This window comes from Ictidomys tridecemlineatus, chromosome 3, assembly GCF_052094955.1.
Source record: "Ictidomys tridecemlineatus isolate mIctTri1 chromosome 3, mIctTri1.hap1, whole genome shotgun sequence".
Classification (NCBI taxonomy): Eukaryota; Metazoa; Chordata; class Mammalia; order Rodentia; family Sciuridae; genus Ictidomys; species Ictidomys tridecemlineatus.
Window position 1 is genome coordinate 339680 of NC_135479.1, and position 12762 is coordinate 352441.

General features: G+C 64.9%; 1 protein-coding gene across 3 annotated transcripts in view; it reads right to left on the reverse strand.

Moving 5' to 3' along the window:
* Positions 1-12762, reverse strand: part of Tbcd (tubulin folding cofactor D) — a 121640-nt gene that overhangs the window by 2367 nt on the left and 106511 nt on the right. For all 3 annotated transcript variants that reach the window (XR_013435765.1, XR_013435764.1, XM_078041331.1), the window contains exons 25-38: positions 12324-12400; positions 11283-11364; positions 10761-10879; positions 9706-9797; positions 9017-9157; positions 6776-6859; positions 6183-6341; positions 5978-6116; positions 4674-4795; positions 3244-3321; positions 2191-2280; positions 1917-2004; positions 991-1100; positions 30-114 (exon numbers count right to left, since the gene is read on the reverse strand). Coding sequence is in view for 1 of the 3 variants with exons in the window: in XM_078041331.1 (XP_077897457.1) it covers positions 30-114; positions 991-1100; positions 1917-2004; positions 2191-2280; positions 3244-3321; positions 4674-4795; positions 5978-6116; positions 6183-6341; positions 6776-6859; positions 9017-9157; positions 9706-9797; positions 10761-10879; positions 11283-11364; positions 12324-12400 (1466 nt within the window). In the remaining 2 variants the exon portion in view is untranslated. The remainder of the gene's footprint in view (positions 1-29; positions 115-990; positions 1101-1916; positions 2005-2190; positions 2281-3243; positions 3322-4673; positions 4796-5977; positions 6117-6182; positions 6342-6775; positions 6860-9016; positions 9158-9705; positions 9798-10760; positions 10880-11282; positions 11365-12323; positions 12401-12762) is intronic.

A 12762-nucleotide genomic window follows, 5' to 3' on the forward strand; every position in this document is an offset into this window, starting at 1 on the left:
AAGGTGGTGGGAGGTGAGAGAGGGCTCACCTTGGGGACGAGCTGGGGTCTGGGCACACCAAGGAGGTCACAGAGGCGGTTCCGCTGCTCTCTCACGACCGGGAGGGCTGCGTCCCTGCAGAGGAGAGGCAGCCCTGAGCCCTGGCCACGGGCACACAGGTCCACCTTGGGCCAAGTGGAGATCAGGAAAAGACACCCACCCTGGAACAGCCACCCAGGGGGTCGTGGCCGCAGCCGGCGGCAGGAAAGGCGCCCACACAAGCAGGCTCTGCTCAGCCCCAGGCCACCTCCCGCCCAGACCAGGGTCACACGGAGGCGGGTGAGGACACAGGTTCTGTCCCCAGGACGGTTAAGCTGTGTCTGAATCCAGCTGTTTCCTGCACGTGACGCTCAGCCACACTGTGCAGGAACGTCGGGGTGCTCCTCGGCGACGAAGTGAGTTATTTCAAATCCCCTGGAACATTTCACAAGCTCTCCCTGGGCCAGACAGGAGCAGCCTTAGCCACTCCTCTTCCCTGTCCTTCCTCAAGCTGCTGAGACCCTGACCCAAACGTGCCGTGGTGTTTTTAAGAAGTCAGCCATAGCAAGAGCCCACTGTGGAGTGGCACCCAGGCCCTGCCCCTCTGACTGGGGCAGGTCCTTAGAGGTCTGTCCTGTCAGACCTGAAGCAGTCTGTGGGCCCCTGCAGGAGCCGGGTGGGTGCTGAGGCCACCTGACCAGCAGTGGCATCCCCCGTGGTTCCCAACTCCCAGCGCCCAGAGCCCTCCACACAGGCACATGGGAGGTGCAGTGCAGTGCCCAGCAGGCCCAGGGACAGGCAGAGAGACGGCCAGACGCCCACCAGCAAGGCCTCAGCGACCCCCAACCCCACAAGGAAGTGTAGCTGGGAGGAACAAGCTCACAGAGACCCTCTGCCACCTGAGTCCCAGGAGCGTCCTGTCGAGGTTGGAGGGAGGCAGGGGACGCGGGGCAGGAGGGAGGAGGCGCTCACCAGGCTGTGTCACTGAGCACGGCCATGACCTCGTCCAGGACGTCCGCAGCCACCACGTCGCTGTAGGTGAGCACCATCTCGTAGACCCGGCTCGCTGTGGCCTTCCGGATCTGGGCGGGGAGGGTGCAGGTCAGAGGGAGGAGGCACCACGCGGCCAGGGAGCCTGGTGCACAGAGACCCCGGCCGCCGAGCCCGGCGCAGGCCAGAGCCCGGCGCAGGGCAGCCTGGCCGCTGTCTCCTCCAGCAGAGCCCTGGCACGACCCACCTGTCTTTTTTAGTTGTAGCTGGACATTGATTGGTTGATTTTTATGTGGTGCTAGGATTGAACCCAGGGCCTCGCACGTGCGGGGCAAGTGCTCTACCACTGAGCCACATTTGGACAGAATCACAAAAGTAGGGAAGATGATTCACACTGACCCAGTCCCGCACTCCCCTCCTCTGCTGACCTCTGATGTGTTTACGTGTGTATTTTTACATATGATTTTTTTAATGAGCATCCCACAGACACACCTGGTGTGGGACCCTCTGTGGCATGCTCTTGCGTGTGTGCGAAGGTCCAGTGGGAATCATTCCTGTTCTTCCCTTTCCCGTCCCTCCTCCCTCCCCTTTGTCCACGCCACTGACCTTTCCTCTGTTTTGCATCTCTTCTTCCTGTGGTGCTGGGGATGGCCCAGGGCCGTGCATGGGTAGGCAAATGCTCACCACTGGGGCTACATCTCCAGCCCCCCTTGGAGACAGGGTCCTGCTCAGAGCCCCAGCTGGCCTTAAACTGGAGCACCTCCTCCCTGGGCCCCGAGTCACTGGACTCATGGTGGCGCCTGAGGGTGCCTCCATTCTAAGCCCTCTCCCTGAGGTCAGAGCCAGCGCTCATCCCCAAGGCCAACGTCTGGGTCCACAGGCAGAGAACGGGACGGGCCGACACTCACCACGGGGAACGGGTGGCACAGCAGGAGGGACAGCTGCAGGAGGACCTTCTTCCTCACGTCACCACAGAACTGCACCATCCCGCAGAGCCTGTGAGAGCCCAGGGGGCAGCTGAGGCCCACCCACTCTGGCAGGACCCGCGACCGCCCTGCTGACCACAGCACAGGCAGCCTGCCTTCTGGCTGCTTCAGACCACTGAGCCCGAGCCTGGATGGCCCGGCCACCTGCAGCACCACGCTCTCCCACCGCCGTCCCTGGCCAGATCTGAGGACTCACACTGCGATGCTCGACAGAAGCTTCTGGACGTCCTTCGACTTCCTGATCTCTTCCTTACACAGCGCGAGCAACTTCACGCAGAAGGGGTGGCTGCAAGACAACAGGGCACTCTGGAGGGACCCGGGGCACGAGCCGCGTGCCAAGGCAGCCTTGGAGCCAGGCAGCAGAGCTGGCTCTCTCTGCCAGGTGCAGGCACGAGGACGCCCACCTGCCCCAGCAAACTGCTGCTGCCATGGTGCTCCTGTACATGGTCGGGGCGTGGCCGCTGACCCAGTGACCACCGCCATGGCAGATCCTGCCCAGGCACCAGCCCAGAGCCAGGCCCTCAGGGTGTCCCCAGCAGAGGGAGGCCCGAATACTGCCCAGTGAGCCCAGCTCCAGGCCACTGCCCTTCAGGGCCAGCCTGGTCCAGGAATCCTGCTGGCCCTGTGAACAGCACTGCCCACCACCCTAACCACTCCTTCCAACACAGCCTCAGCCCACTGAAGTGCCCCCTGGGAACTGAGAGCTGTCCCTCTGGGATACCTCCCCTGACCCCACCTCTCCTGGGGCTCTGCTGTGTCCCTGTGCAGAACCTCCAACCACAGGCACTCCACGTCCTCCATCAGGGCTGTCCTGACCTATGGCCAGCTGGGGTCATCTCTGGCAACCCCAGGGGCTCACAAGCTCCTGGTGCCCTGAGGGTTTCCCCTGGGGCTCTGCCTCCTGGGTCCCCTGGGCCCGCCTCTCTGCCCTGGGCCGCCCTGCTGCACACTCTGCTGACCTGGGGAGGGCAGTGGAGGGCGAGAGGCTGCTGTCACCTGAAGTCCCCACTCACGTGCCACCCAGCAACCCGCTGTGCAGTGAGGCGAAACCAACGCCAGCCACACCCTCCTCATGCTTGCTGACCATGTCCACCCTGGAAGGTGACTGCCTGGATCCTGAGCCACCCAGGGGCAGTGGCAGCCTGTGACCCTGGCTGCTCGTGAGGCTGAGGCAGGAGGCCACACATGCAAGGCCACAGCAGAAGGCTGGTGAGTGGCCCAGCCAGGAGGCCACGAGCAGCGCACTCACTTCTCCTCTGTGGCGAAGATGTCGAAGCACCCGTTGGCCAGCACCTGGTCCAGCATCTTCAGCAGTGCCACCGACACCCTGTGGGGAGAGGATGGCTGTCAGGGAGGGCTGCCGAGGCCCAGGCAGGGGCTGCAGGCAGGGTACCCTGTGGGGAGGCAGAACCACTGGTCAAAATTCTGGTGCCACACCCCAGAACCCCACAGGCCACGAGAATTCACGGGGAGATGCAGGTGCCAGGCGCAGAGAGGGCGGACGGAGCTGAACGACTGCTCCTCTTGAACAACGGGCAGCCGAGCCAGCAGACAACACTCAAGTCCCGAGGCGCCTGCTCCAGCCAGAAGGGACCCAGGCTGTGTGTGGTCAGGGGCAGAGAGACACAGCAGAGCGGGCGGGCAACCAGACATCTAGGGCAAGACGAGCACCGTCCACACACTGCCCAGGTGCAAAACTGACTCAAAATGGACCACAGGCAAACGTGACCCCTCCGCAGAAGCTTCTGGAAGGGAACACCAGTCTGAGACCTGGGAGCAGGCCTCAGGTGCTGGCCCGAGGCTGAGAGGACAGCGGAGCTGGAGGCTTCTGCTACCAGAGGCCTCTCAAGAAGCCACAGCAAAGAGAACACCAGACAGACGGAGGCTTCCCACGCAGGCCGACCGCACCCTGTGCCGGCAGCTGCCCAGGTCCAGGTTCTGCGGGGCAGGGAGCAACAGGGCCTCACAGGCCCAGGACGCTGCACACCGCCCTGGAACACGGCCGGCAGCACGCACCACACAACCAGCCCTACGCTGCTTCTGCCCGGGAGGGGGCTGCAAGCCACCCGTCCCCGTGTGCCCGCAGCGGCTATCTTCAAGCCAGCACGATGCCATGGAAGCCTAGAATCGAGGAGTGGGAGCCCCTCGGTAACTACAGGCAGGTCCTCCTGGTTCCATTCCAACAAAACACAAAGCACAAGCTCAGCTTCTGTGCCTGCGGACTCTGAGGGCAGAAAAACCTGAGGAGGGGGCTCTGCAGCCACAGGCCGGTTGCCTCTTGCACCTTGCACCCTACAGGGCCATCCACAAACAGGAGGCAGGGAGGCCAACTGCTGAATCTGCGGGCGAGGCCTGGAGGCTTCCCCAGCCACAGAGCATTGCCACCCTGAGGTCAAGGGGTACGGGGCCTCCCCTTGCCTATGCAAAGGCCACTGCCGGAAAGCTAGGACCAGCTGCTTACAGGAAGAAGCCTTGCCGGGACTCCCCATGGTAGGGAGCTGTCACGGGAGCGCCCTGGGCATGTTCCATGTCACCCAGCACTTTGCTTCAGTTACCTTTACTTCAATGCACACAAAAGTGGTCACTTCCCTGCCCAAACTGTGGGGTTAGGGCTTGGAGACCAGATGGGCCCAGGAGGCCCTGGCCCTGTGGAAGCAGGTTGGACAGGGTGCCACTCACCGGTCGTTCAGGAGGTTATTCTCGAAGACCTGCAGCAGGGTTTTACTGAAGCTCCCCAAAGCCTCGGGATCCTTCTGAATCCCCTTCATGTACTCCAAGAGGCTCTGCGTGGAATACCTGACCTGCAAGATGGAAAGGGTGTCAGGCAGCATGGCCAGGTCCACCTGCCACGCAGGCTGGCCGTGTAGCAGTGAACGCAGACGGTGCCAACCATCGAGGCAACTCCACCAGAGACGTCCGGGTCCTGTGGAGGCTTACTGTGGCCCTGGGCGTGGGCCACTGTGCACACGTCCAGGACAGGCCCTGTGGACAGCACAGCTCGGCCACCCTGACGTGCTTAGGCTTTCAGCACCGGCGGCATGAGTCCACAGCGCAGCCACAGGCCCTGGGAGCCCAGGTCACCGCGTGTACACATCAGAGACAGGTCCCCGAGGCAGACCCAGGGCCAGCGGGACTGTCCCCGAGCGGAGCAGAGGACAGCAGGTGAGTAAGGAGGCCCCGGGCTGCCAGCTGAGCCTTCTGGCATGGTGGAGGTGGACAGCCTGTGGGGACGCGACCCCTCGGGTGGCAAGGCATCAGCCAGACCCAGGAGGGGAACACACCACAGGATGAGCAGCAGCGTGTGTGACTCGCCAAGCGCAGTGTCCCCGACCCACTTGGGGAGTCTGGACCCTGGGGGTGCTGGCCAGGCTGTCTGAAGTGTGACCACAGTGTGGTGACAGGGCCATGTGGGCCCTGGGACATGCAAGAGGTCTCCTGCAGCGAACAAGTTTCTGCAACTGGTTTTAAGGTCTCCCCTGGAGTGGCGGCTGCGCGTGGGCATGTCTGGAGCGGGAGGGGCGGGCCTGCGGCAGCCAGGTTGGGCAGAGGCCCTTCCACGTCCTCTGAACTAGGCTCATGCCAGATTTCCCAGGGAGGGTCGAGACCAGCCACCCCTCCCGTGGGAAGGACACCCAGCTACACACCAGCGCCAAGCTGTAAACCACTCCTGCGTTTTACAGAAGCACACCAGGCCAGCCAAGGCCACCAGAGGCCACTAAGGCATCCGGGTGCCCGTGGCAGAGCCACATGACAGTGGGCCCCGAGCTACACCAGAGGTGGTGACAGCCTGGCCACTTCCACGTGACACCACTCCCCCTTCACCAGGTGGGGCGGTTCTCCAGAATCTGCCTTGGTGGCCAAGGCCACCAGCCCCAGGCTCAGCACAGAGCTGGTCGCCTGCTCCGGAGCACACCGTCCCCAGAGCCACAGCAGAGAAGGCAGCATTGGCCCGGGTCCCAGAGGAGCCGTCTCCCGCCGCTCACCGTGGACTCGGTCAGGCCTCCCACCGACACGGCCAGCCCCAGCAGGACGTGGTAGCGGTAGGTGGGCAGCGCCAGCAGCTGGGTGATGTGGGGGAAGGCCTGGGAAGGCGCGTTCCAGTTCACGGAGGCCACGTCGGACCTGCAGGAGAGCAGCTCCTTGAGGCCAGGCTCACCCCCCCCCCCCCGGGCCCGCGTCCTCCAGTACCTGGGGAGCAGCCTCTCCAGCTCCTGTCTGTGAGGCACATGGGGCACGGGAGGGCTGTCGAAGTGCAGGAGCGTCACGAACACGCTGCAGGCGTGGGCGCGGAACCGGTCGATCTTCTCGCTGGCCTGCTGGGCCACGCAGCACATGAGGCGCTCACACCTGCCAACCGAGGGCCCGTCAGCACAGCCGCACAGGACAGACCACGCCAGCCCTGAATGCCACAGGGGCTACTGGGCAGAGGGAACCAAAGGGGGCTACAGGGTGGGCCGTGGGCGAGGAGGGTGGGGAGAGGGCGGGATGGGGGCAGAACAGCCCCCCACCAGGAATCCCTGGGCCAGGGCTGAGTTGACGGGCCTGTCCTGGCAGGGGGGCGACAACTGCAGGGCTCCTAAGCCAGAGGCACCTGCCTCAGCCCTCAGAGCTGCTGTCAAACAGGCCAGACTCTCAAGAGGCAGGGTCTGTCCTGGGGGGACCAGGGAGAAGTGGCCCTGGACAAGAGCCACAGGCTGCAGAGGTCGGGACAGGGACCTAGATGGGATCTGAGGAGAAGGTGCCTGCCCCACGGGCGGCCCCAGTCGCCCCTGGCCACTCACACGTGGGCGTCAATCAGCGAAGGCTGAGTTCGCGCTAGGAGAAGCGTCAGCTCCATCAGGCTGGTCATGGCGGCCTCGCGGACCCTGCAGGACAGAGAGACCCAGGAAGGTGAGGTACAACTGGGCTCCAGCCCCGCGGCTCCAGCTGCACTCACCAGGCCTCTGGCAGCCCCCGAGGCTCTTCCGGAAGGAAGGTCCTGAGACACAGGGAAACCACGAGGCCGACAGCCCCTCGGGGCCTGAATCGGGAATCTCAGAGACTGCGACACCCGCTTCAGGGGCACACGGCACCACAAGATGGGGTCTGTCTCTCGCATGTGAGGACAGACAGGACCCGCCCAGCCGGCTTGTGGCAGGCACGCCCTGCAGAGGAGCCTGCTGACCTGCTTCCGGACAACGGCCCTCCTTCCCAACATGGGGGCCTCCCGCCCCCTGAGCAGAGTGGCGCCCACCTGGCCCCTGTTTGCTGGAGGGGTGGGGGGTGCGAGGTGTGCTGGGGGACACTGGGGACACTGGGCGGGTGACCTTTGTGCTTCCTCCACCCACCCCTACCCCTGAGCCGCGAGGCCCAGGTGAGGCCAGGAGGAGCCCCCCAGCCCACGGGCCCAGGGAGGGACCTGGTGAAGCGCAGGGCCTCCCAGGCTGCACCTGGGAGCCAGGGCACAAGTGAGCCTTTGTCACGGAGGCCGCGCACTCCACGTGGCCTGCCTGGAGAAAGCCCTGGCAACGTGGCTCTGGGCCCAAGGAGTCAGTTGAAAACTATGAGAAACACTTGAAAACACGGCGCTAAAACGAGGAAGGCGGAGGCGGGTTACAGACAGACCACTGAGGAGGACTGGGGCGCTGGCCGCAGCAGTGCGCAAGGGGGACTAGGAGGGAGGGGCTCGCAGCTGTGAGAGGCCCAGGCCAGCAGGTGTGGCTGCAGGAGTGGGCCCTGGAGGCCACGCCACAACCGCCAGGGAAGGCCCAGGGAAGGGGAAGCCTTCATCCCTTCTGCTTTGCTGGAAAGCAGCCACAGCGGCCCCCAGAGAACCCAAGACCCCCCCTTCTTCTCAGCCCTCAAAGCTGCTGTCAAACAGGCCAGACTCTCAAGAGGCAGGGGTCTTATCCGGGGGGACCAGGTAGAAGTGGTCCTTCTTCTGGTTCACACTGCAGGGAGGAGCCCAGTCACCCAGAGTAAGACCTGGAGGGGCCTCAGAGAGGGGCCCAGCTCTGTGCAGGACACTGCCTGGTCTCTGCTACGGCCAGGGCCATCCACTACGGATGGCATGCAGCCAGGTCCCCGCAGCACACATGGCCTCCGGGAGGCCTGACACTGCCCAGGAGAGCCAGCAGGGGCAGACCCCACCTCACAGGAGAAGGTACCGCTCAGGGGTCAGACTGCAGGGCACACCACATTTGCCAAAGTGCCTACCTGCCCTGCTGCCCAGGCACTGCCACACTGCAGCCATACCCGGAGGACCCTGGCCAGCCTCCCGACCCCCACGTCTGGGAGGACCCAGACCCTGTGCAGGCCAGTGTAGGGAGGCCTGCCCACATCCAAGAGGGCTCACGCCAGGCCCTTCCGAAAACCCTGTGGGGGAAGGGCCCAAGGGCAGTGCCCAGCAGTCACCCAGGGGGAGATGTGCTCGAGCGGCAGGGAGAACCAGCAGAAAACGGGGAGACCCCAACTAGGATCTGAGCAGTGAGGACGCAGCACGACGCACACCAGGGTCAGGCCCCCAGCTGCATCCACGCGGCCCAGGGGACACCTGTCAGTGAGCAGAGCCGAGTGAGCAAGGGCGGCAACGGGCCAAAGACAGGGCCACGGCCCTCACGGTGCCAGGCTGGGACCTCTGCTGCGCCTGGCACCCAACAGACCAGCACAGCTCACCGGCTCCGGGCACAGCGGCGAGACAGCGCTTGGCTCACCAGGAGCAGACGCCCTTCGGCCAGTTCACACAGCCACGGACACGACAGGGCTTCCTTGGTCAGCGATGCCCTGTGGGAGCTTCTCCCACGATGGCACATCTGTAACTCCACGTCCTGCCACGGCCAGCAGCCCAGGACAGGGCCCCTCCTGAGGCCACGTGGGGTCCTTTCTCAACAGGATGGTGGCACTCCTGTTTCTGCACCTCCAGCTAGGAGCTAGGCTGGGATGAACGTCACCAGGAGCAGGAGACACCCAAGGGGTGCCAGCGTGGGACGCAGCACTGTGTCAGGGGGAGAAGGGACAAGAGACCACAAGGCAGGCCCCCTTACCAGGACCCCACGTCGCCCCGGCTGTCTGTGGTGTAGTCGCCCATGCAGTCCAGGAGTGCGCTGTACACCTGGGCGACGTTCTCTCTGCACACAGCTTCATCGGGGGGCCCCTCTGCTTTCACACCGACGGTCTGGCAAATTCTGAAATGAAGACCAGCCATGTGCCCACGAGAGCTGTGGCCCAGTCCTTCCCGGACAGTGGCCTGATGAGCCTTCCCGAGCCGACAGCGCAGAGAGGCCTCAGCCGTGAGGCTGGACCACCGTCTTCCCACTGCCCACCCTGGCTCAGCATCGGAGGGGACACGGGTCCACAGCTGTGGAGGACAGAGGGAAGGCAGGCACAGCAGCCTCAAGCTGTGGCCTGGAGCAGCGCCAATCCCACTCCCCGCCTTCCTGAGGTGCTCTGTGCTGGGGGCGATCCCAGGCCCGGCGCCTGCCAGGCCAGTGCCCCACAGCCCTGAGGGGCCACGATCTGGTCACAGACACTGGCCTGGGCTCAGTCCCCAGCTCCCAGATGGAGGCTGACTGCAGGATGGCCCAGCAACACCGCGGCTGGGCAGCACTCAGCCGTCCCTGGCCCCCAGAGCTGGAAATGTGCTCTGCAGGGGAAGAACTCAGGAAGCCAGAGGTGAGGCCTGAGCAGACCCAGGTCCCCAGCACGTCCGCCTGGCTGCTGGTCTGCGGCTCACCTCGCGATGGCCTTCAAACCGTCCCTCCTGGCCTCGGCAAAGCTCACGTCCTTGGGAGAGGAGCGGGTGACTGCCATCAGGCCCGTGAGCACCTGAGGGCAACAGAAGCCTCAGCCACAACGCATGGCCTCCAAGGCCAACGGCCGGCCGGGGAGGGGTGGCCGCAGCAGGACCGCCTCCCGCGCAGCTGGGAGACTCGACCCTCTCAGCTCAGCTTAGGAAGAACGCGAGGGCGCCCCCAGCTCTCCCAGCTGCCAAGCCCTGACCCTGGCCACCACATGGCCTCCACGGCCTGGCACGGTCTCTGCTGCTCCAGCCTGGGACTGAGAAGGTGCAGCGGCTGGCTCCTGCGGCTGAACCTCACCCACCCGGTGCCAATTCAGGCCTAACACCTGCTTCCGTCTCCAGGTCAGAGGGACCCCAGGATGAGGCTCTAGCATGTGGCAGTGACAGGGCTTGTCCTGCAGGTAGAGAGGCCGCTGAAGCTTGGGCCCCAGGGCGCGCAGGAGGGAGCACGGCAGGTGGGCACGGACACATGGCCCTGGGGGGTGTGGGGATGGGACATAGGAGCCAGCAGGTGTGTCACCTGGGTAGGAAGTGCACGAGTTGTGCGGGCTGAGGCCGCTGGGGCAGGCTGAACCTGCACCCATGCTCGGACCCTCCCAGGGAGAGGACTAGGCCGGGTGTTGGGAGGAGCCACGTGACCACATGAGGGAAGAGGACACTGAGGGGGATGGCCAGCACCGGAGCCTGGGGCAAAGGTCTGGCAACAGCCCGGGGCAGGCATCGGAGGCACCTGGGCCTTTCTGCCTGAGAGATCCTGGGGGCTGAACGGGGAGCCAGCGAGCCCAGCACCCTAACAGGGCAGAGCCCGGCTCCACGCCACACAGGCTGCCACCGCCTTGAGGTGTGGTGAGATCCCCAAAGGAAGCAGAGCCCCCCGAGCCACCTGCGCTTCCCAGAGGCAGGGCAGCCTCTGCCCCCACCCAGCCCTGCCTGCCCTGGCAGCAGGCCCTGTGCCATGGCCGCCTCCCACTCCTGCTTGGTGGTCTCACCTGCTGCAGCTGGCCTCTCAGGAGGAAGGCTGGGAGGGCGCCGAGGGCCGAGGAGAAGCCGCAGCGGGCCATCTCCTCGGGGCCGCGCAGCTCCGCCAGGTACTGCGGGATCAGCGCCTCTGCAGGAGGAAGGAGCGTGAGGACGCGAGCTCCACCTTCAACAGGCCGGTGTCCCACAGGTGGCCTCAAGGCTTGAGAGCGCCTGAGGCCAGGAGGCAGGCAGGAAGGCCGTCAGGAGGGCTGTGAGCACGGCCCAGGGGCCGTGACTCTCCCTTTCTATTTGCTAGGAACAGAGATGCTCTGCGGGAAGGACGCCCCTCACAGGCGCGAGGGTTCCTTCAGAGGCGGCAGCACACCCAGGGCTGAGGCGCCGTCCCAGAGATGCCCCGCGAGCGGGCTGGGAGAGCACAGAAGTGCTGGCCAAGAGGGAGCACAGAGTGAACACGCAGCTCTGTGAGGGACAGGAGGTGACAGGCGGCAGGGGAGGGGAGGGAGCGCTGCCTGGGGCCTCCGGCCACTTACCCTGAGCTTCAGGACAGGCCTCGCCTGGCTCCTTCACGTAGTATTCACAGCAGAGAGCGGCCAGGGCTGTGACCGCGGCCTCCTAGAACAGACAGGCCCCGCCTGAGCAGCCCTCTCCACAGTGTCCAGGCACAGGGCTGTGCAAAGCCCACAGGGCCCCTGGCTGCCGCAGCCTGCTGCTCATGGCCAGTGCTTCTCCGGCTGAGTGGAAGACGCAGCTGCTTCCTGCACACAAGCCAGTCCGCGTCTCCCACGGCTCACCCAGCGTCGTCCCTCCCAGCCGCAGAGACGCAGGTGTGGACCCCTTCCCAGGAGAGCCGGGCTGGACGTCAGAACAGGAGGGGTGCTGGGCCAGGGGACCCAGCTGTGCTGCACGAGCCCCTCAGAAACCAGCGCCAGGGCCGTCAGGGGCTGCCATGCAGGACGGTCAAGCCACCCGGAACACAGGCTGGGTGGGTGGCCACGGAGCGCCCACCAGAGTCCACCAGCACCTGACTACTGCAGACAGCACTGAGGCACAGTGAGCTGCAGCTCTCAACCCCACAGTCGTTTAAGGAACAAGAGAAAACAGGTGCATCCTGCTAGCCATGTTGGACACAGGGAGGCTGCGGTCACAAGGGACAGCCACAGCCCACTCCCATCTCAGTAACAAGAGCTCGCCAGCCACACACCCACGGCCCTGCCCTAGGACACGGCTGGGACGCAGACACGCTCCACAAAACCCTCTGGCAGGTCCGCACACGGGCACCCTAAGCAGTCGCCACACCTAAACTACACAGCCCACCGAAGGCAGGAGCCACCCGAGCAGTTACTGTCGGGCCCAGGACAATTTTTGAAGGCAAGTGTCATCAGCAGGGACAGAAACACCAAGAAAAAGATGGCGTTCTGGTCGCTAACAGCCACATTCCACGTCTTGCCGTAAGTGACACAGAGAGCACTGGAACCCCAAGCCTGGCGACAGGTGCGTCCCCCTCACACCAGAACACCTCCGCGCAATGACTCGCGCTGCCTCCCCTGCAGGGCGCGGGCCTGGCCAGCTACCTTGATCTGCTGTCTGGCCTGGCTGGACACGAGGTGAAGACTTCTCAGGGTGTCATCGATCAGCCACTGCCAGCCACCTGTGGAGGCCACAGATACCGGTGACCTGTGAGCAGCTGCACCCACGAGCCACGTCCTTGGGAGATGGGGTCTGGGAGGAGCCCAAGCCCCTGCAGTGACCTGCAGGCTGCAGAGGCCCCCGCCCCAGGCTGTGGAACAGGGGACTCCACCTGGGAACCCTGCCCTGGCCAGCGAGGCTGCAGGTGCCTCGTGTCTCTTCCTCCAGGAACCGCCACCCACACAAACCTAAGCACTCAGCCCAACTACACGCAGGGAGCTGGGGCAGCCAACGCTTTTCTATTCAGCCAGAAAAACAGCTGGAAACCAGGACTGCCCAGCCTGCCAGCCAGGGCCAGGCCAGGAGCCCCAGGAGGCACCTGGC